Genomic DNA, 27,619 nt, shown 5'->3' on the forward strand with positions numbered 1-27,619 from the left:
TTTATATGTTGGATTACATTTATTGGTTTACGTATGTTGAACCAGCCTTGCATCCCGGGGATGAAGCCCACTTGATCGTGGTGGATAAGCTTTTTGATGTGCTTCTGGATTCAGTTTGCCAGTATTTTATTGAGGATTTTTGCATCAATGTTCATCAGGGATATTGGTCTAAAATTCTCTTTTTTTGTTATGTCTCTGCCAGGCTTTGGTATCAGGATGATGCTGGCCTCATAAAATGAGTTAGGGAGGATTCCCTCTTTTTCTATTGATTGGAATAGTTTCAGAAGGAATGGTACCAGTTCCTCCTTGTACCTCTGGTAGAATTTGGCTGTGAATCCACCTGGTCCTGGACTTTTTTTGGTTGGTAAGCTATTAATTATTGCCTCAATTTCAGAGCCTGTTATTGGTCTATTCAGAGATTCAACTTCTTCCTGGTTTAGTCTTGGGAGTGTGTATGTGTCAAGGAATTTATCCATTTCTTCTAGATTTTCTAGTTTATTTGTGTAGAGGTGTTTATACTATTCTCTGATGGTAGTTTGTATTTCAGTGGGATCGGTGGTGATATCCCCTTTATCATTTTTTATTGCATCTATTTGATTCTTCTCTCTTTTCTTCTTTATTAGTCTTGCTAGTGGTCTATCAATTTTGTTGACCTTTTCAAAAAACCAGCTCCTGGATTCATTGATTTTTTGAAGGGTTTTTTGTGTCTGTATCTCCTGCAGTTCTGCTCTGATCTTAGTTATTTCTCGCCTTCTGTTAGCTTTTGAATGTGTTTGCTCTTGCTTCTCTAGTGCTTTTAATTGTGATGTTAGGGTGTCAATTTTAGATCTTTCCTGCTTTCTCTTGTGGGCATTTAGTGCTATAAATTTCCCTCTACACATTGCTTTAAATGTGTCCCAGAGATTCTGGTATGTTGTGTCTTTGTTCTCATTGGTTTCAAAGAACATCTTTATTTCTGCCTTCATTTGGTTATTTACCCAGTAGTCATTCAGGAGCAGGTTGTTCAGTTTCCATGTATTTGAGCGGTTTTGAGTGAGTTTCTTAATCCTGAGTTCTAGTTTGATTGCACTGTGGTCTGAGAGACAGTTTGTTATAATTTCTGTTCTTTTACATTTGCTGAGGAGTGCTTTACTTCCAACTATGTGGTCAATTTTGGAATAATTACTGTGTGGTGCTGAGAAGAATGTATATTCTGTTGATTTGGGGTGGAGAGTTCTGTAGATGTCTATTAGGTCTGCTTGCTGCAGAGTTGAGTTCAATTCCTGGATATCCTTGTTAACTTTCTGTCTCGTTGATCTGTCTTATGTTGACAGTAGGGTGTTAAAGTCTCCCATTATTATTGTGTGGGAGTCTAAGTCTCTTTGTAGGTCTCTAAGGACTTGCTTTATGAATCTGGGTGCTCCTGTATTGGGTGCATATATATTTAAGATAGTTAGCTCTTCTTGTTGAATTGATCCCTTTACCATTATGTAATGGCCTTCTTTGTCTCTTTTGATCTTTGTTGGTTTAAAGTCTGTTTTATCAGGGACTAGGATTGCAACCCCTGCCTTTTTTTGTTTTCCATTTGCTTGGTAGCTCTTCCTCTATCCCTTTATTTTGAGCCTATGTGTGTCTTTGCACGTGAGATGGGTTTCCTGAATACAGCACACTGGTGGGTCTTGACTCTTTATCCAATTTGCCAATCTGTGTCTTTTAATTGGGGCATTTAGCCCATTTACATTTAAGGTTAATATTGTTATGTGTGAAGTTGATCCTGTGATTATGATGTTAGCTGGTTATTTTGCTCGTTAGTTGATGCAGTTTCTTCCTAGCATCCATGGTCTTTACAATTTGGCATGTTTTTGCAGAGGCTGGTACTGGCTGTTCCTTTCCATGTTTAGTGCTTCCTTCAGGAGCTCTTTTAGGGCAGGCCTGGTGGTGAGAAAATCTCTCTGCATTTGCTTGTCTGTAAAGGATTTTATTTCTCCTTCATTTATGAAGCTTAGTTTGGCTGGATATGAAATTCTGGGTTGAAAATTCTTTTCTTTAAGAATGTTGAATATTGGCCCACACTCTCTTCTGGCTTGTAGAGTTCCTGCCGAGAGATCAGCTGTTAGTCTGATGGGCTTCCCTTTGTGGGTAACCCGACCTTTCTCTCTGGCTGCCCTTAACATTTTTTCCTTCATTTCAACTTTGGTGAATCTGACAATTACGTGTTTTGGAGTTGCTCTTCTCGAGGATTATCTTTGTGGCATTCTCTGTACTTCCTGAATTTGAATGTTGGCCTGCCTTGCTAGGTTGGGGAAGTTCTCCTGGATAATATCCTGCAAAGTGTTTTCCAACTTGGTTCCATTCTCCCCGTCACTTTCAGGTACACCAATCTGACGTAGATTTGGTCTTTTCACATAGTCCCATATTTCTTGGAGGCTTTGTTCATTTTGGTTTATTCTTTTTTCTCTAAACTTCTCTTCTCGCTTCATTTCATTCATTTGATCTTCCATCACTGATACCCTTTCTTCCAGTTGATCAAATCGGCTACTGAAGCTTGTGCATTCGTCATTTAGTTCTCATGCTATGGTTTTCAGCTCCATCAGGTCCTTTAAGGACTTCTCTGCATTGGTTATTCTAGTTAGCCATTCGTCTAATCTTTTTTCAAGGTTTTTAACTTCTTTGTGTTGGGTTCGAACTTCCTCCTTTAGCTCGGAGAAGTTTGATCGTCTGAAGCCTTCTTCTCTCAACTTGTCAAAGTCATTCTCCATCCAGCTTTGTTCCATTGCTGGTGAGGAGCTGCGTTCCTTTGGAGGAGGAGAGGAGCTCTGATTTTTAGAATTTTCAGTTTTTCTGCTCTGTTTTTTCCCCATCTTTGTGGTTTTATCTACTTTTGGTCTTTGATGATGTTGATGTACAGATGGGTTTTGATGTGGATGTCCTTTCTGTTTGTTAGTTTTCCTTCTACCAGTCAGGACCCTCAGCGGCAGGTCTGTTGGAGTTTGCTGGAGGTCCACTCCAGACCCTGTTTGCCTGGGTATCAGCAGAGGCTGCAGAACAGCGAATATTGCTGAACAGCAAATGTTGCTGCCTGATCGTTCGTCTGGAAGTTTCGTCTCAGAGGGGTACCCGCCCCGGTGAGGTGTCAGTCTGCCCCTACTGTGGGGTGCCTCCCAGTTAGGCTACTCGAGGGTCAGGGACCCACTTGAGGAGGCAGTCTGTCCGTTCTCAGATCTCAAGCTCCATGCTGGCAGAACCACTACTCTCTTCCAAGCTGTCAGACAGGAATATTTAAGTCTGCAGAGGTTTCTGCTGCCTTTTGTTTGGCTACGCCCTGCTCCCAGAGGTGGAGTCTACAGAGGCAGGCAGGCCTCCTTGGGCTGTGGTGGGCTCCACCCAGTTCGAGCTTCCCGGCCCCTTTGTTTATCTACTCAAGCCTCAGCAATGGTGGGTGCCCCTCCCCCAGCCTCGCTGCCACTTTGCAGTTCAATCTCAGACTGCTGTGCTACAAATGAGTGAGGCTCCGTGGGCGTAGGACCCTCCGAGCCAGGCGCAGGATATGATCTCCTAGTGTGCCGTGTGCTAAGACTGTCGGAAAAGCACAGTATTAGGGTGGGAGTGACCCAATTTTCCAGGTGCCATTTGTCCCCCCTTCCCTTGGCTAGGAAAGGGAATTCCCTGACCCCTTGCACTTCCCGGGTGACGTGATGCCTCGCCCTGCTTCGGCTCACACTCGGTGCACTGCACCCACTGTCCTGCACCCACTGTCCGATAATCCCCAGTGAGATGAACCCAGTATCTCAGTTAGAAATGCAGAAATCACCCGTCTTCTGCGTCGCTCATGCTGGGAGCTGTAGACTGGAGCTGTTCCTATTCGGCCATCTTGGAACCCCACTGCATATTCTTTCAGCTTCCTTTTTACATTTGCATTTGTCCTTTGAAGGTATTAGTATGAAAGACTTTTGGTAACTGGTTTACCCTGACACCTCCTCCAGCCCCAGACCCCACTCTTTTGAGAATCACCTAGGTAGGGGTCTGTTTGAATGAATGAATGAATGATAGATATATCAAGAGAGATGATCCAGATGGCAGGAGTGGGGGGAAGTGGAATCAAAAACCTTCCCTGACACCTAACTGAGGTTCATAAGATGATATGTGCTAGCCTAGCCATATCCTTATGCTGTGGGGTCCCCGACTTATTTGGGGATATTGGGGAGTAAGAGTGAGGCATGGATAGTATGAATAAGAGAATGAAACTGCCTTTGCAAAATTATGACAGCTAAGAGAAATCTCATAGTTGATTCCATCTTGTTTCTAACCTCCAATCTGTCCTTGGTCATTTCTGGGTGCAGGCCAAGCTAACTTTGAAAGGAATTTAGTTTACAGTTTAACCTAAAGCAAGGATGACAGTAACCTTTTCCAAAACTAAACTGCCTTTGTAAAAGTAATCAAAGACTACAAGATTAGGATTATGAGAGGGACCTGAATTCTGGTAACATGTAGTTAAATGATAACCAGTCTTTTTTCCAGAGGACACAGGATTTATATTTTCCGTGGCTACAGAACCTAAGATTGGTCTTTTGAGATATTTTTCAGACCTTTGCATTCTGGACCAACTGACACTACCTAGAGGTGAACTAGTGACTCATGACCCAACCAGTCACGTGGCTCCCCACCCAGAGGTGGATTCAGCACACAAGGACCATTTTTCACACCCTTATCATCGCATCCCCAGCCAACCAGCAGCCCTCATTCCCTAGTCCTCTGCCACCAAACTAAAAACTATCCTTGAAAAACTAACCACCAAGTCTTTGGCGAGACTGATTTGAGTAATAACTCCTTTGCACAGCCAGCATCATTGTTAAGTAAGCTCTTTCTTTACTGCAGTAGCACGGTCTCAGTGAACTGGTTTCGTTTGTGCAGCGCACAGGAAGAACCCTTCAGGCAATTCACTAAAACAGAACTGACATTCAAATATGCCCTGAACAAAATAAAACAGGAGGCTGAACTACAGAGGAAAGAGAGTAGTGTAATTAGGAAAAGGTATAGTTAGAGAGATGAGGTAGCAGATTGGCAGGCATAAAGAGAAAATGTCTCTGAAAATGTATTCAGAGGTCAGACCAAAAAAAAAAAAAATCAACATTTTTCAGCTGTTCTCAAAAGCCAAAAATATCCCAGTAGCAACAGCTACTATCAAATCTTCCCTAAATACTGTTGGTCTTTCTTATTGTCCATTTCTTTTCCTTTGACTGCTAACTTTTCACAACTGTCAGCAGCTTGGAAGTAAGCATTAGACTGCAAAGGGTTAAGAAGTTTCTTTACCTGCTTACCATTCATGCACTTAATCCTTTGCAATATAACCTCTACCTACACATGCTGTTACTTGAAGATAAAAAGCTAATGAAATTTAGTTTCTCCAGTAGATGCTCCAGAAACATCATAAATACATAGTTACTCCTTTCTGAATGACTATGGTGTAAGAGGGTTTTGGAAAGAGAGTGGCTGAAATGAAGGATCTAGATAAGACAGGTTAGCAGGAAGGAAGGTGAAGACAGCAAGGATTGTCTTTGGGTTGGGAGGAGTGTAGGTGCTTTTATTTTTTTTCCTTATTTATCTTACGTGAACATCAATTGATTTTGTTGTAAGAAAAAAACTAAGTTTTTTTAAAAACTTTAAAAATTCTCCTCTCATCCTAAATGAAATGACAAATATTCATTTACTAGAGCCCACATGTAATTATGTTAATGTCTCCCCATTTTTGAAGTAACACAAGTTTTTATTTTTTTAAGAAATGGAGTCTTGCTCTGTCACCCAGGCTGGAGTGCAGTGTCACAATCATAGCTCACTGCTGCCTCAAACTGCTAGGCACAAGCAATCCTCCCACCTCAGCCTCTTGGGCACCTGGAATGATTATAGGCATGAGACACTGTCCGGCTCCCAAAGTTTGTTGTTTTTGTTTTTGTTTTTTTTTTTTGTTTTTTGAGACGGATTCTTGCTCTGTTGCCAGGCTGGAGTGCAGTGGCACAATCTCAGCTCACTGCAACCTCCGCTCCCAGGTTCAAGTGATTCTCCTACCTCAGCCTCCCGAGTAGCTGGGACTACAGGCATGTGCCACCACGCCTAGCTAATTTTTGTATTTTCAGTAGAGACAGGGTTTCATCACGCTGGCCAGGATGGTCTTGATCTCTTGACCTCGTGATCCATCCACCTTGGCCTCCCAAAGTGCTGAGATTACAGGCGTGAGCCACCGTGCCTGGCCCCCAAATTATTTTTAAGTGGCTCCCTCAAGAATGCAAGTACTTAATTGCTTGGTTCTGGACACTTGGGTATTTATCTTAATAAAATCATACAGCAAATAGAATCAAACACAGGGCTTAGAGTGTGACATGTACTTAGTGCAACACTTAAATTGTGAATGTATGTACATATGTAAAATCTGGATGAATGTTCCCAAAAATATTAATAATGGTTATCTCTGGGTAGGGAGAATTAGGAGTGATTTTTACATGGTTCTTTACACTTTTCTATATTGTTCCAATATTTGTATGAGCATATATTATTTTCATAAGAAGTAAAATTATTTTATCCTAGGAGAAACAGATGATGGGTAGTGGTAGTGGCTTAATAATGGCCATATTTGCTAAACAGGATCTAGATTCTTGTCACTTAAAAGTATGGTCCTAAGAACATCAGTATCACATTGGAGCTTGTTAGTAATACAGAATTTTCAGCCCCCACCTACTGATTCATAATCTACATTTTAATAAAATCCTCAGATGATTCATATGTATATTAAAATTTGAAAAGCACTGATGTAGATGCTACGGGCTTTACATGCAGGGAGGATAAGAACAATGTCTACCTTGCTCGTCGTTATATCCCTAGAACCAGCAGTGCTTGAAACATATAAATATTTGTTGAATAAATAAATATGTAAATGATACCACTTCTGGGTAGACAATTAGGCAGTGGAGATTATATCTATTTGAATTATTTATTTTCTGCCAGAATTCCCAGAAGTAGGTGCTTATTATTTGCTGTAAATGCTGTTAAATTAGTTTAATAACAACACTGGGCCCCTGAGAATCTACAACTATATGTAACTTTTTTAAAAAGAACTCCTTCCTTGCTCTTAGCTCTGAGATCCACATGCCTCCTTCAATAATTTCTCCAACCTCCTCTCTGTGGGTATGGCCTATAGTTACTCTCTCTACAATCTCTCCCTGAAAGCAAATCCATTCTCAAGATTTTAACTACCACCTGTGAGAGAAAACACTATTTAAATTACAGTCCGTGCACTCTATCTGCCTATATTTTCAACTGTATTTCCTGCACCTCACCTCAAATTTAACATGTTCAAAATTAACTTTTTTTTTTTTTTTGAGACAGAGTTTCGCTCTTGTTGCCCAGGCCGGAGTGCAGTGGCCTGATCTTGGCTCACTGCAACCTCTGCCTCCCAAGTTCAAGCGATTCTCCTGCCTCAGCCTCACGAGTAGCTGGGATTACAGGCGCCCGCCACCACACCCGGCTAATTTGTTGTATTTTTAGTAGAGATAGGGTTTCACCATGTTGGCCAGGCTGGTCTCGAACTCCTTGGCCTCAGGTGATCCACCCACCTCAGCCTCCCAAAGTACTGGGATTACAGGCGTGAGCCACCGCGTCCAGCCCCAAAATTAACAATTTTATTCTCTGTCAACTATCGTCCTCTCCCAGTCCAGAAGAAAGTAACTAGCTCTCCACCCTCACAGTCTCTAGTTTTACAGGCTTTAGAGAAGAGAGATCAGCTGGCCCAACATCACCTTATGGAGAATAGGCTCTAGAAGAATTAAATGACAGCCAAGAGGCTAGTTATTGGCAACCTCAGCACTCTACGATCTAAATCACTTTATTCCCAGTACACTATTGCATGCTGGAATTCAACAGAATTCCCATTTTTGCCAACAGCACCTAAACTTACTTTTTAGAAACGCAGGTTAAAAATATCATCACCCAGATCCAAGAAATCAAGTCCTGCCTATTGTTCTTTCGGCATTTCCCCGGTTCCTTTCTTCTTCCTTGTCAGAACACCCTGCACTTCCTTTCCACTAAGAGTTCTTCCATCGTTCAATGCCAGCCTTCCCAAATCCTCTACCCTCACTAAACGTATGTCCACAAATAGAATCGCTAAAATATAAATGCTTATTCCTGCATTTGATATCTTTGTCCATGGCCCAACAGAGATGGTTTCCAATCGTTCAAACCCTATTTATCCTCAGAGTCTAGCTCAAACACAGCCTTTTCTACTGGGCTTCCATCTGCCCAATTTCTAATATACTGCTCTATCATTCACTTTGTCATTTGTTCACAGCTTGATTTTTACTGACTGGAAACGTGCTATCTTCAAAAGCATAAAGAATCTGATATATCATCTAGGTCCTTTTTTTTTTTTTCCACATCTGACAAAACTGAAGCCAAGAGAAATGTGGCTTACCTCATGTTAACTGAAAAATTGTAAATTTCAGGCCGGGCGCGGTGGCTCACGGCTGTAATCTCAGCACTTTGAGAGGCCAACGCGGGCGGATAACCTGAGGTCAGGGGTCACTACCCTAACCCGGCTACTACAAGAGTCTCGATCGTCCTCCAACCTTTCATCTGTCCCAGGATTAAGATTTCACCTGATGACACGCCCAGAAGTGCGGGAAGGACTAGCCAAGTGTAAGTCTACCACGCGATGCTCGTGGACTGACTGAGGAGTACCCAGCCCGGAACGCGCTCAGCCTGTGGCCGGCCTCCTCACCAAGGGGTAGGCAGGTGCCCAGAATGCTGGAGGATGCCCAGTAAGGGCACCCGAGTCGCCAGCGGTACCTGTCTGAAGGCGCCCTCCCATCCCCGGGTAGCGACCTGAGCCTCCCGTACCTTACCTCACTCAACAGCAGGCTGCAGCCGCTCCGCTTTACGGCACTCACAGCAACCGCTGCAAAAGCCGCCGTCAAGTGCTGAGCGGCGGTGGCTGGCTTGGTTCCTGCTGGGAGTTTCCCACGGTCCAACCCCAGCCTCGGCTTTCCTGTGACTCTTGTCGCATCCTTACCGCCAGAAGTTCACTGAGCCCTGGCGATTCCTCGCTTTTATAATCTAGCCACTTAGCCAAAGCCCTCTTTTATCTCTTGCCTAATTGACAACTACAGCAGCGCACTGAGGCAATCTGAGAGTTTAAGTTCTGAAACGCTTTCGACAGCGGAAGATGAACTGGAGGCAGCAGCTGAGCCGTTTTCCAAGCCCGTTAAATGTGAACTTCTGAAAAACGAGTGATTTTTTTAGTGCGTGTGCTTTGCTAGAGGGATTCAGCATAACTCCCTGAAGTTTGGTTTGGATACAATTAGTAGAGCTAGGGGATAGAGTGGAAAATAGCAGCTGCGTTCACTATTGCTCATGAAGTTGAGGTGCCTTTATGACATTCAAGATTCAGCGACCTGTTGCCCTCCAGTCTAAGGCTGGATATAATTTTGTACCTGATTAACTTTTTTCTTTTCTTTTTTTGTAGAGACGTTGGGGGCTAGCAGGGCGGGGTGTGGCGGGGGTTGGGGGGAGGGCGTCTTCACCATCTTGCCCAGGCTGGTCTCGAACTCTTGGCCTCAAGCGATCCTCCCACTTTGGTTCTTTTAACGGTGTAATCCAAAAGGTGGTTGTTAAGGCTCAGATATTAATCTTGTTATAAATTTTTGAAAACCATAAATCACTAAACCAGTTACTGTAATTATAATTTATTTCTACAAAACGGAAAATACTCCCATCATATATTTGTTTTCTAAGCTTTGTTTTTAATTCTATCAGTACAGAAAGAAAAGGAATAAAAAGTCTTCCTCACTTCCTACAGGTTATGACATTTACCAACTTTTTGTTTTTCCTTCCAGAAATTTCCTATGTACATACAAGCTTACTGTTGAAGTCCTCTCATCCAATGCACTCAGAACGGGTAGGTACTCAGTAGGTTAATAAAAAAAAGTGGAAGGTTACACCAAGAGGAAGTAAGTTATCAAAGCTTAATGGCATCATTAACACAGGTGCTAACGTGATGGGACATGGGAAAACTTGAGCATCACATACTTGCTATTGATTGAAACACATCAAATATAAAAATTCTTGAGTTTATAATGACTCCTTAAAAAATAAAATTCAGTCGTGATTGAAGGTTGCCAAGTTGAAGATTAAATATTCTAAAACTTGATAAGGGAAAACATCAAGCATTTATCCTGCCTTTCTTGTATGAACTGAATTTTATTAGTGTAACCAAAATACTTATGAGTTCCAGCTAATAAATGGAGGATGATAAAACAATCACGATTTTGCAACTCCTAATAAAATAATCGAAAGGGCAACATCAATAGATGATAAAATTAAGGTGAAAGGTTGATGGGGAACTTTATAATAGACTGGCACCACCTAAACCCACTGATCTTAATCTCACTAAATTTGGGACAAGCATATATTATGTACTTCCTGATGTGATAGAAAGTACACAGCCACACCTGTGAAGGATTCTTGCCTAAAAATTGAACCTGCATTTACTCAAACTCTAGATCTAATACAGGATATAGAGAAGCAACTAAATTCAGAAAACAGGACATTCTACCAGACAAATTCCTGTTTTTTTCATAAATGGCATTTAAAAGCAGAGGGAACTATTGTAAAATCAAATATTTAAGAGATGTAACGGAGTACAATGTGTGGACCCTGTCTAGATCTTGATTTGAACAAGATAACTGTAAAAAGATACTTTTGAGACAACTGAAATTTTAGTATGGACTGATCCATTAGATAATAGTACAGAATTACTGTTAATTTTGCTAAGAATGTTAACAGAATGTGGCTGTTTTTAAAAGGCATCATGGATGCATATAGCATACTTACAGGTGACATTTTAAAACAAAATAGATAGCACAAACGTGGCAAAATGTTAACAATTGATTAGGTGATGAGCACAAAGCACTGGCTTTCTACTTTTCTGTATATTTGGAAATCATAATTAAAAGTAACAGGAAAAGGGGAAAATTATCAGGTTCTTAGAAATAAATACTTTCCAAGTGTATAACAAATCTAGTTCTGAATAAACCTTCTCAAAAAGGCAGTTTCAGTAGAGGGTTACAATGGCCAATCTTCTGTTTTGAACTAAGTTCATTTTAAGCATGGACCAGCTGATTAGAGTATCTCACTGTTTTTCTTACAAAACCATAGACATAATGCATCATCCATCATTTGTAGTTTGTTTCTGTAAAATGGACCAAGAACTTAAAGATACAAGTGAAGGAATATAAATTTGGAGTCCTGGAATTTATTTTTAAAAATCTTCCCCTATCACTCACAATTACTTTGGCCACAACTAACTTTGCAACTTTTTAAACTCTTCATCTCTAATGGTTCCCCTACTTTTCTTATAAGTACCTTTTCATACTCATTTCATATTTATTTTGGTTTATATATTTATATAATTGGTTTACATACTTACATGACTACAACAGTGACTACCACCTACATAAGCAGGTTTGGGAACAAACATAACTGAAGGTAAATATACAACTAAACTGGTGGCAGTGTTACTTATCAAGCATACTGAAAGGTCAAATGTGAGCCCTCAGCTCATGGCAAACGCCAAGTCAGTATGCTTTAATCTGGATAGCAAATACAGTTGAAAGAGGGGGTACAAGGATGCATAAAAACAGCCTCTCTTACAAGTAAATATTCATGTTCTATAAACCACTCAGCTGTGCACACATGTAAGGATCCTGGCCGACTCCTAACATTTGTAGGGTCTGGGCCAAGAATACAAATGAAAGCCAACCCTGACATATTTTCAGTGTCTAAATAGCTGAGCGTTAACCAACAAATAAAATGTTATACTCTTCTACTTTAACATGTATTCTCAAGGAACAGAAATCTAGGTTCAAATATGCGATTCGCAGATTCTTCAGAAGTGTACTAGAAAGTGATACTAGGTTGGCCTGCCCTTCCCTTATCCCCTGGGTCTCTTTTTACTTCTAGCTTAAGCCTGCCACAGGGGCCTATCATGCATGCATGTGGACAACTCAGTCTGCACATCCAAGCTTCATCTGTACTTCCCACAAACTGCCAGCCATAGGGGTATATACATCTGTAGTAGTCTTTTTTCAGGATGGATTTGGACAAAAGGCCTGCACATATCCTGGAAGCAAGCTTCAGGTTGATGAGGCAAGGAATCCTGGGGTTCTGGCTGATAACATAGTATAGAATTCTGTGGGTAAAGGAACATGGATTCCAAGTAGGCATAGTCCCTTGGCTCCTCAATTTTTCATCCCATGAAGAGAGGCACAGCAAGTGTGGGGATCCGGTTAGTTAGCTTACCTTAGGTAGGTAACAAGAGAAGGGTCCTGGAGAGCCCCTGGCTCATGAGTCAGTGCCTTATCCCCAGATAATATAAAAAGCAGCCTGGGAAAAAAGCTGCAGGCACCAATAAGGGAACTAGCACAGGGTGTTGTGCGTGGAGACATGCCCATGACTGCACAGATGGAAAAACCTACGGCCCATTTGGATAAAAACTTGCACAAACCTCCAGCTCACTCAGATAAGGGAACAAGGCCTAGCATAGAAATGCCTTGGTCCTTTGTATTGTCAGCAGGTTCCCAGGAAAAGTTTATTCCCCTTTTGTAGGCATGGGCACAGTGGGCTCTGGTAAGTTCCTATGGGCACTCTACTTTCCTTTATTAGGACTGTAAGTCCAGCTGCTGTGTATCATCACCTCAGCCCAATTGGTCCTCGGCCACACCTTCACTTCAGCTTCTGATGGGTCCTGGGCCAAGCTAAGCAGCATCTATGAATCATTTCACCTCCTGACTGGTCCCGGGCCAAGCCGAGTCACGCATTCGCCAAGACAGCCCCCAGACTAAGCACATTCCTTCCCCTTCCGTCCATAAAAACCTGGACCCCAGCCTCATGATGGGCACTCCCATTCGGGACCCCCTCTCTGCTGGCAGAGAGCTTTCTTCTTTCATCTTATTAAACTTTCACTCTAACCTCACCTTTGTGTCCGTGCTCCATAATCGTCTTGGAGGTGGGACAAGAACTCCAGGTGTTATCTCAGACAACGAAAGACTGTTTCAATAATGTAGTATATAAGTGGACAAGAACTCCAGGTGTTATCTCAGACAACGAAAGACTGTTTCAATAATATAGTATATAAGTGGGTAAAGAAACATGCATTCCAAGTAGGCATAATCCCTTGGCTCCTCAATTTTTCATCCCATGAAGAGAAGCACAGCAAGACTGTGTGGTGATCAGGTCAGGGTCCCCTCTTACCCAAGTATACATGCATGCACACACCCGTTGTATCGTACTGTATATATTGCTGGATGACTTTTTTAATATCATGAATACACTTCCATTAACAGCATATCCTTTAACAGCTGTGTAGGATCACATGGAAATGCCAAAATCTAACCATCTGCTCTTGTGCTGACCTTGTGCAAAAATAAATAAATACAAATACACCATGCAGTCTAAGTGTAAAATGGGGTTTAGTAGAAAAGTAGAGTGCACATAATATCCTGAGCTCTTATGCCACAGAACTCCCAGCCAGGCACAAATGAACTGGTATACCAAGGAAAAGGCTCTAATTAAGCCAATTGTCATAATGGTCTATATAACATTTATTGCGGAGGGGAATGTGCAGAATATATAATATCTAGACCACTACTTATATGGTAGTTTGCTGGTGCAGCAAGTTAGAAAAGGGGAGCCTTCAAAATTCTGTTATCACATTCTTTTGTTGAGGCAACTTGGGCCTTTTGAACCAGTTCTGTGCCTTGCTACCAAAAAAGGAAAAGGAATTTACCTCCAAGTCCATCCAAATTTGTAGGTCTTCAATTAATAATTAGGTTGCTACTATTAGCTATGGTAATGCTGCAAGGAACATTGGCTTTTTGTGAGTATATATGTAAGAGAAATACTTATAAAGGAAACTAAGGAGCATGTGCATTTAAAAATCTTAATATTGCTAAAATTGTTCTCCAGAAATGCTGCACCCATTCACTCTCCATCTTCTATAGTGGTTTATCAATCAATCTTTGTCCATTCTTCTTCCTGTGACTCAAGACTATCCAGTCTCCTTTCATTCTTCTTACATAACTTCTTAGTTACAGGCGCTCCAGTCTCACTGATTTTTTTTCTTCTAAACTGTTTTCAAGTTAGAGCAAGAATTTTAAAAATGTTTAGGTTCTGATTCTGACTCTTAGTTACCATCTACCAAAATGTAACCCAACATGTAGCAAGATCCAAAGAAACCAAATTCATAAGTAATATTATAGTTACTAACATAGCATGTTTCATTTTCCATCTGTAGGTACACTGTTCAAAACAGTGGCTATTAGCAATATGCAACTCTATGTAGCCACATATAAAGTGCTCAGTAGCTGCCTATGGCCAGTCACTACTGTATTGGAGTGCACAAATAACTTTTCATAATTGCATAAAATTCTGTTGAACAGTAGTGCTCTAAAATGTTAAGCTTTTTAGGCAAAGGAACTATGACTTTTTTTATATTCTCATCCCCAACAGCATATTGTATTTATACTTAAATAAAAGTTAATAAAATCAAACAATGAAGCAAAAGAGAGCAGGAAAAGAGTTTTTAAATTTTTAATGAGATATTCCAGGTGCTTCTGTAAAATCTTAACTGGGACATTCTATACAGAACACAAAATCATTTCAAAATACACGTTACTCCACTTTGAATACCCTATTTTAAAGTGAAAAGAAAAACATTTTAAAAAGGCTTTGTCTTGTTTCTAAGGAAAATGAGGCCATGTGCTTCTTAAAACACTATTGTATGGCACTGAGTGCATCATAAGTAGTTCATTAAAGGTCTTCAGCCATAACTTAAAAGGCCAAACCTGAGGAATTAGAATTTTTATTATCACAACTGCATAGCAAAACCATGTCCAGATAATAGACATACTAAATCTGTAGATTCAGATAACCTGTAAACCATTTAATCCAATTTAAAGCAAAACAAATATGTCAGGAGAGATACCAAGAGATAACCAGGTTAACAAGATTTTGAAATGCTTCATCTTTTTTTAAAAATGATAATGCAAAAAAGTTGTCAAATGTTCAGTGGTTACATTTTATATCATTTATCCGTGACAACAAGCTGCCCAGCCATTTGGTTGTTTGGAAAGAACTGTTTAGACCAAATACACTCTTTGCATGTGGCACTGGGCAGCCCTAACTTCAAAGTGCAAATGCCTGCATGGAAATGTAGCTTAATTCATTTATTTATGCCACTATTCTACACTGACACAACAATGCTCTGCAAGAGCTTTTACAGCTCTAGAGTAATAGGCTTGAGAAAATACAAAAAGGCCACAAGTCATGCACAAATTAAATGAATATTAAAGAACACTTTAATTGGGGTTTTATTTTTTAAAATCATGTTAGAAATCACTGGTGATACCACTTTAAGCACACGCTTTATCAAAGTAAATGCATCTAGAATTATCCAAACACTTAAATCCATTATTAGCTAAAAACAACACTTTACATTTACGTAGCACTTTGCTGTTGCTGAAGCAATTTCACATACTCCATTTCATTTTATTTCCTCACAACAGCCCTGTGAGGCAGGCTGAACAACTTACACTTATTTTATAAAGAAGGCAATAGAGACCCAAAGATGATAAACAATTTGTGTAGCGGTCACAGATCTAGTATATGGTAGAGCTAAGGTGATTGATTTTAAATACTTCAAAAAAGAGGCCAAAATCCTTTTTATGTCATATCCAGGGATTTTTAAGACTTGCGGCTTTTAATATAAATTATTCCAAAACTTTAGCTATTATCTATCTTATAGTATGAATTAGTTATAAAGTTGATTTTAAAGAGTCTCCCTTAATAGGTAAATTAGACTCAGTGCTTTGGTACCTTAGATATATAGGAAATGTTAAAAAATATATATATGCATTCTCATAGCCCTTATGTTCTCCAGAAAGTTCCAATACTAACAAAAATGTGTTTTACCACTTACTATTTGACTTATTTTAACCGTAGTCAAAACTTAATAAGCTCCAAGCCAAAGCAAACACATTCACGTGCCTTCTGCTCTACATACTGTGAAATCCTCTACATGTCCATTCCCATGGACCAGCTTACATTGAATGGGTACCACTAAGAAAAGATACCAGTTTAAACTCACATAGCTTAAGTGATTATGCATCAGAAGTCAGTACCTTATATTGACCCAGAAATAAGAAATATTCTTTTATTTAATAATTGAGTCATCTGAAGAGAAAAGTGTACTCTGGTAAATTCTGGTATTTATTTGTAAGTCAATGCTAACTCTGATGTGGCATATCCAACAATATCTTTTCAATGAAGACAATATACACCAAATGTAATCCATTTAAACTCCAACTAATTCGAAATGCTTAAACTGTTTAGGTTAATCAAATACTCCAGGTAACAAAGCTATTATATGTGACATATCAGGATCACAAATAATTTCAGAACATGCATACTGTAAGATACACACAAAACTAAACTATACTGAATGTGAGGTAATCTTGCCATGATAATTAAGGAAACATTCATGATCTCTTATAATACTCCAGTGCCAACATTATGAAATGTATATTTTGGTTAAAAATAACAACTTTGTGGTTATCTGTATACTGAGTAAATATATGTTGACCATACACTTCCCTAAAAGAATGTATCTAGAGTAACTACATAATCAAAGAAGAAACTTTTTCAGGCCCATTACATGTGACTATATAAAAGAGAACCATTTTATATGCAGTTAATTTGATTTTTTTTTTTTAGCAAACTATAACACATTTTAAACTTCTGACTTATTAGCAAAACATTTTTAAGAGGCAAACTCTGTCACACTACTCAAAAGCTGCAAAACTCTATGCACAGTCCATCAAACTTCACTGGTTTTGGTTAATGTACATACAATGTAATCACATTTTTACTGCCATATCACAAACACTCAAATATTTGCTGTATGGATTAGCCAATGAATGGAGACTCATCTTTTAAAAACAAATTACGTTTTTAAAAAAATAATTATTTTAAAATATAATCAATTTCTTAAGCCTGGAATCACATATTTTACAGTAAGAAGTCTACACTTCCCTCTTTAAATAAATATTCTTTGAAATAATCATTTTCCATATACTTTTCCAATTGTTTCCATAAGAAACAATAAAATTACATAAACAATTATAATTTTATGGTCAAAGTATATAGATAAAAATTAATCATTCTACATAAGTTATGAAATAGCATATCTTAGCCTAATTAAAAGATTCCATTACATTTACTTTTATCATTTATACTGCCAAGGATCAGTCACAAAAAATTCAAATTATACATATTATTCATGCTTTAATTTCATAAATAAGTAAATTAAAGCAAGCCAATATGTCTCTCTTCATAACATAGGGAAAAATTACTGTTTGCATAACAGAGTAAATAGGCAAAGTCTAGCCATACAGCAGCAGTTCACGATTTGTCAAGATGATACAGATGCCATCAATGAAACCCATGTATAGACAGGCATGTCCTTAATACTTTCAGTTAGTTTACGTACACCTGGAACATTCAAAGAATTGCTGTATATTAAATTTCTGTGTGCATTAGTTATTAATGCTTGGTATCTACATATTTACCAAAATTTAAAGACATAATGACATGGTCAGCCATGAGAGTCAAAATGAATTGTAAAAAAATTCTTTTTCTAAAGTGCTTAAGGCAGCTCCTTCATTTCGATATCCAGCTTAATAAAACTGGTTGGGAATTCAGTTGCTAAAAGAGAATGCCATACTAAATGCATGTTTTTATAAAACAACTGTTTTATACCTGTGACATATCCATTATAGTCAACCTCTCAAGCATTTCTTTTATAGAAAGCAATCATGTTTGACCTGTAGAAACAAAAACTAAATAAGCAACAAAAGATGTTTCAAAGGATTTAATACTTTTTACAATGTATTAAATTGATCAAGAGCTCAATATTTTTAAATTCAAATGTAATTGAGAATATTATATAGTATAATCAAGTTAATAGTTACCTTATTTTGAGACTAAATAGGCACTATATTTGATTAGTTTTCAGTTTGAAAATGAGGATGACAAACTTTCTCCAGTTTAACTTAACAACAAATAAACTAAAAACGTCTTAAACAAAAAACCACATCTTGTTCTTTAATTTTAGAGACCTTTAAGAAGGCCAGTAAGAAGAAATCCTCAGACTCTTATTTTGAAGTAATAATTGAAAATTTAGTATCAAGTAATACATGTGATGAGAATTTGGACTGTGGATTTACTGAACTTACACTATTACTACAAAACCTCTCAGAGATGAAACCTCTCCAGTGGAGAGGTTTTCCAAATGAATATTAGAAAATTTTATGTGAAGAGTTTCAAATGACAACATGAACACAAGAATCATGTACACTCCTCCAGCCCCTGATTAATATATGCATTTCCCCATGCCCCTGCAACAGAGGGCCCTCACCACTACAACAATGCTCTGTAGCTTAAACATCAGTTGACACTGCATGAGGCATGGACCAAGAGTATGCTTAGAGGAAAAAGGCACTGAATTAATGAGAAGAAAGAATTATATAAGACACACTAGTAAAAAATTTTATACAACAGCATCTGACCTTTTCTGTGTCATATTTGCTAAAATTCACTTAAAGCAACTCAACTACTAAAAATTTCTGCTTTCAGGTTTGAGTCTATGAAAGGAATTATAAATTCCCATTCATTTAGATCCTGGAATAGGCCCTCTATAGGGAATAGAACATCTGAAAATTTCTTTCAAACTCTCTCTGAGGAACAAAAACCAAAATTATATTTCTTTGGAGAATCAAAAGAGTATCTATTGGTTTACTTCATTCTCTAAACTGCCTTGCAGTCTTTAAAATTACCAACATGTCATCAGATAATAGTGCAGATATGAATGTCCTCTAGAAAAAGAATATTCCAATTCAAATAAAATTCCTCATTTACATTTATCAAGGAAACAAAACATCCTATCAGTGAGCAGTAAATTTTTAGAGAGAATGAGCTACTATTAATACTATTATATAAGTCTCTATGTAGAAAGCAACGCAAATGTAGGCAGTAATGGTCACTCCTTGGAAGAAGGTTGGTTATCATAGCACAATATATTTTAAATGAGAATGAAAAAAAGTCAACAAATGTAAAGTTTCAAAAATTAAGAAAAATACAAATTCAGACCCCTTAAAAATGCCCAAAGAATTATTAAATACTGTAATTTTAACTTAGTTTAGCTCAAAGGATGTGAGTTACAAATTATAATTGACTTTTTAAGAACAGTTATGTTCCACATAACCATGGGTTTTACCCCAAGTTTGGGAAAGATATCTATGTCAATTTTTGTAATAATTAACATTTCTTTGAAAAGAAAGTGAATGTAGCAAAAGGACTGAGAGAAAACAAACCTCTGAATGAATGGCTGCTTGAAAAAGTCATGTGCCAATTAAGTCAAAGATACGCAGATTTTTTTCAAAACAATTGCTTAAAGCATTCCATATGTTATGAAAAAGAATATATACATTATTTGAGTATTTAGGTACCTCCCTTTATAACCTATCCTTCTTAGATAAAAATTGAGTGATATACATTTTTCAATCCTCTATGTAACTTTAATAAACTTTGATTCCTATAAGAGATGCTAAAAATCAGCATAATTATTATCAGTGCCACATTCAAGTGGGAATTTTACCAAACACAACTATTAAAGATAGGATTAAACTAGACAACAAAATCAAAAAATATAAGGCTTTCAAAAATCTTACCCATCACCTAAAGTGATGGAATGAAAAGAACTGTAGTTAAACAAGGCAACAAATAAAGAATACCCCCCTTGCCATTGTTAGTGCAGTAGGTAAAAAACTGAAATTTGGGTGATTTTAAGCTGTTGTGTCTAGAAATTTCTTATCACAATATTTTGGAAAAAAGAAAATTATATACAATCTAGTCAATAAACAAAAGAGGAAAATTTTGTAAAACTTATTTATCAAAGAGGAAAAATAAACCATTTGAAAACCTTTTTACCATTCCCAACATATGATTTCAATTTTTAGAAAACCTTGGATGACTATGTATTTTTAAAGCTTCTGTGTTAGAACTAAATAATAGATAGTAATGAGATTTTAAAAAGACAAAGTACAGAAGAAAGAAGGCAAGATTTAAAAGCTTTTCTCCCCAGGCCTTAGGGTTACCATATGTAATTAAACATTAGAATAGTCAAAGTAATCCAAGAAATACAAAAATGAGTTTTTATGTTAATTAAACACTGCCTTTTCCCCCATTTACTCTTCAATCATCAGTTTTTTGCTTGGTATCTGCTTGCTTCTATGATACTGCACAGTAGGTTCCTGCAAATGCTTCGTACTAGGTGTTTAATGATAAAAGATTCCAGGCCTCAAAGCAGAACACAGCAAACCTGATTTTCACTACTACCAAATTCCTGTGATTAGTAACTGCACAGAAAAGGCCACCTAATCAAGACGGAGGGTAAACGTATTCTGAGTAGACACTATTGAGTAACAACATTGTTCAGGCTGCTAGCTGAACCAGTCATTCCATTTTCACTCTTCTGAAGTGTTCTCACAGCACTTGGAACCTGCATCCCAGTACTCAAAGAAAGTCCACCACACCATACCTAAGAAAAGACAAAAAAACCTGTCAGATTGCAAATCAAACTAGAACTTCAATGATTTTTAAATTTCCATTTCAAAGGCAAAATGCCACACATATGAACATCAATCATTCTCAAACAGATTAACTGTCATATTTCAGCTGAGGGGAAATGGAAAGACTAAATCAGAATTATTTTAGAACCACAGAGGCCAGAGGAGGTCTTGGTGGTAGCAGAACCAACTGAAGCTGCACCCAAGAGAAGGAACTCGGGTGCAGAAATTGAGAAACTTCATTGGCTTAATCTAGGCAAAAGGTATTACCTATCATTACTGATGTTAACTTTCACAACCAAGGGAAGCATACAAAGCACCAACTTACTTCCCACTTATGCTTTTGGTTTTGATAATGAGATATGGCCTGAGACTATAAAAATCTAACACCCCACAGTTAACAGTAAAATCCACTGTTTTCTTCCTTACCGTGTTAACTATAAGAACTCTTATATAATTATTTAAGAAGGACTCCTGACAAAAATGCAAATCCCAATATCCAGATGTACTTCCCATGTTCTATTACTTATCATAAATGTGAATGACTTTGTGAAAGATAAAACTGCTTTGCTTAGGCTGGTTCAACATACGCAAACCAATAAACGTAATCCAGCATATAAACAGAACCAAAGACAAAAACCACATGATTATCTCAATAGATGCAGAAAAGGCCTTTACCAAAATTCGACAGCCCTTCATGCTAAAAACTCTCAATAAATTAGGTATTGACGGTACATATCTCAAAATAATAAGAGCTATTTATGACAAACCCACAGCCAATATCATACTGAATGGGCAAAAACTGGAAGCATTCACTTTGAAAACTGGCACAAGACAGGGATGCCCTCTCTCACCACTCCTATTCAACATAGTGTTGGAAGTTCTGGCCAGAGCAATCAGGCAGGAGAAAGAAATAAAGGGTATTCAGTTAAGAAAAGAGGAAGTCAAATTGTCCCTGTTTGCAGATGACATGATTGTATATCTAGAAAACCCCATTGTCTCAGCCCAAAATCTCCTTAAGCTGATAAGCAACTTCAGCAAAGTCTCAGGATACAAAATCAATGTGCAAAAATCACAAGCATTCCTATACACCAATAACAGACAAACAGAGAGCCAAATCATGAGTGAACTCCCATTCACAGTTGCTTCAAAGAGAATAAAATACCTAGGAATCCAACTTACATGGGATGTGAAAGACCTCTTCAAGGAAAACTACAAACCACTGCTCAATGAAATAAAAGAGGACACAAACAAATGGAAGAACATTCCATGCTCATGGGTAGGAAGAATCAATATCCTGAAAATTAATGCCATCCCCATCAAGCTACCACTGACTTTCTTCACAGAATGGGAAAAAACTACTTTAAAGTTAATATGGAAACAAAAAAGAGCCCACATTGCCAAGACAATCCTAAGCAAAAAGAACAAAGCTGGAGGCATCATGCTACCTGACTTCAAACTATACTACAAGGCTACAGTAACCAAAACAGCATGGTACTGCTACCAAAACAGAGATATAGACCAATGGAACAGAACAGAGCCCTCAGAAATAATACCACACATCAACAACCATCTGATCTTTGACAAACCTGACAAAAACAAGAAATGGGGAAAGGATTCCCTATTTAACAAATGGTGCTGGGAAAACTGGCTAGCCATATGTAGAAAGCTGAAACTGGATCCCTTCCTTACACCTTATACAAAAATTAATTCAAGATGGATTAAAGACTTAAATGTTAGACCTAAAACCATAAAAACCCTAGAAGAAAACCAAGGCAATACCATTCAGGACATAGGCATGGGCAAGGACTTCATGTCTAAAACACCAAAAGCAATGGCAACAAAAGCCAAAATTGACAAATGGGAGCTAATTAAAGTGAAGAGCTTCTGCATAGCAAAAGAAACTACCATCAGAGTGAACAGGCAACCTACAGAATGGGAGAAAAATTTTGCAATCTACTCATCTGACAAAGGGCTAATACCCAGAATCTACAAAGAACTTAAACAAATTTACAAGAAAAAAACAACCCCATCAAAAAGTGGGCAAAGGATATGGACACACACTTCTCAAAAGACATTTATGCAGCCAACAGACACATGAAAAAATGCTCATCATCACTGGCCATCAGAGAAATGTAAATCAAAACTACAATGAGATATCATCTCACACCAGTTAGAATGGCGATCATTAAAAAGTCAGGAAACAACAGGTGCTGGAGAGGATGTGGAGAAACAGGAACACTTTTACACTGTTGGTGGGACAGTAAACTGGTTCAACCATTGTGGAAGACAGTGTGGCGATTCCTCAGGGATCTAGAACTAGAAATACCATTTGACCCAGCCATCCCATTACTGGGTATATACCCAAAGGATTATAAGTCATGCTGCTATAAAGACACATGCACATGTATGTTTATTGAGGCACTATTCACAATAGCAAAGACTTGGAACCAACCCAAATGTCCATCAATGATAGACTGGATTAAGAAAATGTGGCGCATATACACCAGGGAATACTATGCAGCCATAAAAACGGATGAGTTCATGTCCTTTGTAGGGACATGGATGAAGCTGGAAACCATCATTCTCAGCAAACTATCGCAGGGACAAAAACCAAACACCACATGTTCTCACTCATAGGTGGGAACTGAACAATGAAAACACATGGACACAGGAAGGGGAACATCACACACCGGGGCCTGTTGTGGGGTTGGGGGAGGGGAGAGGGATAGCATTAGGAGATATACCTAAGGTAAATGACGAGTTAATGGGTGCAGCACACCAACATGGCACATGTATACATATATAACAAACCTGCACGTTGTGCACATGTACCCTAGAACTTAAAGTATAATAAAAATAAGAACAAAAAATAAAATAAAATTAAAACTGCTTGTGAACGGAGCAGCTATAATTCAATAAAGTGAGACATAAGATTTGGGACACAGTCAAAAGAATTAAAATATGAAAATACAGATCATTGACACTATCATCAACTACCGTATATATTAATAGTAGACACAAGCTTAAAGCAAGGGAAATTCTAGAAGTTGTTTAAGTATCATCACCTTCAATTATACCCTTAAGTGTTCAATATCTACTAAGTAACTAGATTATTATACCAAAGAATCTACTGAACTGTGAAATTTGTAATTATATAATTAACATTATAAATTTTCAAAACTAACAGGCTCAGTAATGATAACTCCCAAAATACAAAAGCAACTTTCTGATTATAAAACTACTATATTATTTTTTGGAAATTATTTAAATGATTTAGAAAAATATTTACTCAAAATATCTAAAATGAAGATGCAAAGGGAAATCAAGAAGAAAACAAAAAACCTTTGTGACCTTGAGTTAAGCAAAGCATTACCCATAATAGGGAAAAAAATTACTAAATTGGACTTCATAACAAAATGAAAAACTTCTCTCTGAAATGTTCAGAAAATGAAAATGCAAACCATAACCAGGAGAAAATATTTGCAAAGCATATATCTGACAAAGGATTCACATCCAAACTTATAAAGAACTCTTAAAAATAGGAAAACCAGGCAGTGGCTCATGCCTGTAATCCCAGGATTTTGGGGGGCCAAGGCTGGTGGATCATTTGAGCCCAGGACTTTGAGACCAGCCTGGGCAATATAGCAAAACTCCATCTGTACAAGAAACATTTTTTAAATAGCCGGGTATGGTGGTGGGCACCTGTAATCCCAGCTACTCGGGAGGCTAAGGTGGGAGGATCACTTGAGCCCAGGCAGTTGTGACTGCAGTGAGCTGTGATCGCACCACTGTACTCTAGCCTGGATGACAGAGCGAGACCCTGTCTTAAAAATAAAGTAAAATAGGCCGGGCGCGGTGGCTCACGCCTGTAATCCCAGCACTTTGGGAGGCCGAGGCGGGCGGATCACGAGGTCAGGAGATCGAGACCATCCTGGCTAACACGGTGAAACCCCGTCTCTACTAAAAATACAAAAAATTAGCCGGGCGTGGTAGCGGGCGCCTGTAGTCCCAGCTACTCGGGAGGCTGAGGCAGGAGAATGGCGTGAACCCGGGAGGCGGAGCCTGCAGTGAGCCGAGATCGCGCCACTGCATTCCAGCCTGGGCGACAGAGCGAGACTCCGTCTCAAAAAAAAATAAAATAAAATAAAAATAAAGTAAAATAAAAAAATAAGAAAACAATTAAGTCCTAAAAAGTAAGCAAATAATTTTAACAGATACTTGAAATAAATTATATGAATGGCAAATAAGGACATGAAACATCATTTGTCATTAGGAAACTACAAATAAAAACACAATGACATACCACTACACACCTATTAAAATGGCTTAACAACAACAAAAAATCTGGTAATATCAAATAATGGCAAGGATATGACCAACTCTCATATCACTGATAGGAAGGCAAAAAATGGTACAGCCACTTTGGAAAACATTTTGGTAGTTCCCTATGAAGTTAAACATACACTTTCAATGTGATACAGCTACTCTATTACTGCTCTTAGGTATTTACCCAAGGGAAAATCCCATATGTAAATGTTTATAGTGATTTTATTCATAACTGCCCCAAACTGGGAAAAACCCAAGTGTCTTTCAACTGGTGAATGAATGAATAAACTGTGATACATACATATATGAAACACTACTCAGCAATGAAAAAAAGGAGAATACTGACACCACAACAACATGGATGAATTTCAAATGCAGCATGGTACGGAATCGAAAGGCTACATACCATACAATTCTATTTATACGATGTTCTGGAAAAGGTACAACTATAGGGCCTACGAACTGGTTACTGATAGCTAGGGCTGGTTGTGTGGAAGGGTCCACTATAAAAGAACACAAAGGAATTTTCTAGGGTGATGGAAATGTTCTATATCTTGATTATGGTGGTGGTTATACAACTGCAGGCATTTGCTAAAAACCACAGAACTGCACCATACTATAAATTCAATAAAACTGACTTAAAAATTAATCTTGTACACAAAACATTTAATAGGCATTAACGTACTGGAAAAAAAATTTTAACAAGCTTAAAATAATTTCTTGCAGTATCTTATGACATATACTAATATAATTAGAGTATTATTTGGAATGAAAAACAATAAACTCAGTACATACATACATGAGATAGATTCAAATTAAAAGTAAATCTACTATTTATAAAAGCACACCTAAGTCTTGGAAAAAATTTTTCTGCATTCCACATGGTAAACAACTCATCCTTGACGGACCAGTTTGGAAAAATAGCCAAAAATGCGTAATATGGCAGAGGTTTGTACAAAGTTAAAAAAAAAAAAAAGGGAAAAAGAAACAACCCTTCCAGTATCTTTATGTTTCCATGAGCAATAACTTTAGTCACTAATCACTTACTTTTAATGTAAAAATAGGTGTCCTGGTTATTAGCATTGTTTTAAACTTAAGAGATTAAAGTATCTGGAATAAATAATTACTATGGATAATGAGATTTAAAAGCACTGTATTTTCAACCCACTCTTACTCTGAAAACTTTCTCCTTATAGTTGAGAAGTTACAGTTAGGGGTGATGACAGAAGAATATACATGCAAAATATTCCATTTGAAATATACCATCTTGATTTATAGAGGTAGCCTCCAAATTTAAGGAAAGCTCTAGCCAAAGTAATGGTAACTTTAACTGGATCCCACAACTCCCCACGGGAACCTAACCTATGAAAAGATGCAGAAGGTTATGAGTTGGAAAAAGCAATAACATTTGCTTAAATAAATTCAAAACCATGTTTTATTTTGTGCAGAGAAACAAATTTTTCTTTTCAGCCTGAAATTGAGTAGACCTGCAATTACACAGGATGTAATTGCTATGTGGTGTGCATACATATATTCAGCATAGCACACAAAGACAGTCATCTAATATTGTACAAAGATGACACTGCACTATGATCTTGTCAATAAATGGTCCTGGAATAACTGGATATCCATGGGGAATTAAAGAACGTATCTAGATCCTTACTTCATACCAAACACATCAATTCTACGTTGTACTTGCATTGTAAATGCAGTCTATATCTAAATGTACAAGGTAAAGCTTTTAGAAGAATATTTTCATGACCTTGGGGGTGCATACTGATTTCTTAAACAGAACACAAAAAGTGCTAACTGTAAATGAAAAAATTGATAAACTGAATAAAATTAACTTTTGTTTATCAAACAATACCAATAAGGAAAAAGGAAAGCCAGAGTGAAGAAGAGCCTACAAATTAACCCATAAGAAACAGGAAGACAACCTAATAGAAATACAAGCAAAAGATCTGAATAGCCAGTTCACAAAAGCATATACCCAAATAGTCAACAAATATATAAAAAGGTGCTCAACAGCACTAGTAATCAAGGAAATGCAAATTAAAACCACAATGTAATATATCATCCACTAGAAGGACAAAAAATTTTTTAAAAGATAATACCAAGTGTTGACAAGGATTTGAAGGAACTCAAATTCTTACATACTGCTAGTTGTAAATTAGCATAACCAACCATTTCGGAAAACCGGCAATTTTACAGTTAATTATACATATACCATATGATCTAGCAACCCCAATCATAGGTATATACTCAATGGAAATATACACATACATTTATCAAAAGATATGAACAAAAGTATTCATAGCAGTTCTATTTGTATAGCCTCCAAATGGAAACCACCCACATATCCAACTAAATTAAAATTTATAAATCAATTGATATAGTCACAGAATGGAAAACTATACAGCTATGAGAATGAATGAACTATACATAGAATATGGATTAATCTCACAAGCATAATGTTGAGTCAAAAAGATACTGTATGATTCTGTTTATATAAAACTGAAAAGGAAGTAAATTTAGGGTATTAAAAGTCAATACAGTGCTAACACTGGAGAAGGGCCATTAGGGACTGG

At 37.8% G+C, this 27,619-nt stretch overlaps 2 protein-coding genes and 1 long non-coding RNA gene across 17 annotated transcripts in view; 1 reads left to right on the top strand and 2 right to left on the bottom strand.

Annotated features, from left to right (window-relative positions):
• The window catches only part of FKTN (fukutin), a 98,931-nt gene extending 90,012 nt beyond the window's left edge, over window positions 1-8,919 (bottom strand). For 2 of the 5 annotated variants that reach the window (XM_063593939.1, XM_055117764.1), the window contains exon 1: window positions 8,868-8,896. The gene's annotated coding sequence lies outside the window, so the exon portion shown is untranslated. Of the gene's footprint in view, window positions 1-8,437 lie in introns of all 5 variants that reach the window. The other 3 variants (XM_055117763.3, XM_055117765.3, XM_055117762.3) reach the window with 2 other exon arrangements.
• A 57-nt stretch (window positions 8,920-8,976) lies between these two features.
• LOC134728527 (uncharacterized) lies at window positions 8,977-12,994 on the top strand. The gene is made up of 3 exons (XR_010109014.1): window positions 8,977-9,263; window positions 9,858-9,919; window positions 12,685-12,994. It is a non-coding gene; the product is annotated as an uncharacterized LOC134728527 (long non-coding RNA).
• A 1,600-nt stretch (window positions 12,995-14,594) lies between these two features.
• Window positions 14,595-27,619, bottom strand: part of FSD1L (fibronectin type III and SPRY domain containing 1 like) — a 103,116-nt gene continuing 90,091 nt past the window's right edge. For all 11 annotated transcript variants that reach the window (XM_055117769.2, XM_055117770.2, XM_034967917.3 and 8 more), the window contains one exon: window positions 14,595-20,674. In XM_055117769.2, the coding sequence (XP_054973744.1) occupies window positions 20,549-20,674 (126 nt within the window). In that variant the 3' untranslated portion in view covers window positions 14,595-20,548. The remainder of the gene's footprint in view (window positions 20,675-27,619) is intronic.

Source organism: Pan paniscus, chromosome 11 (assembly GCF_029289425.2).
Source record: "Pan paniscus chromosome 11, NHGRI_mPanPan1-v2.0_pri, whole genome shotgun sequence".
Lineage (NCBI taxonomy): Eukaryota > Metazoa > Chordata > Mammalia > Primates > Hominidae > Pan > Pan paniscus.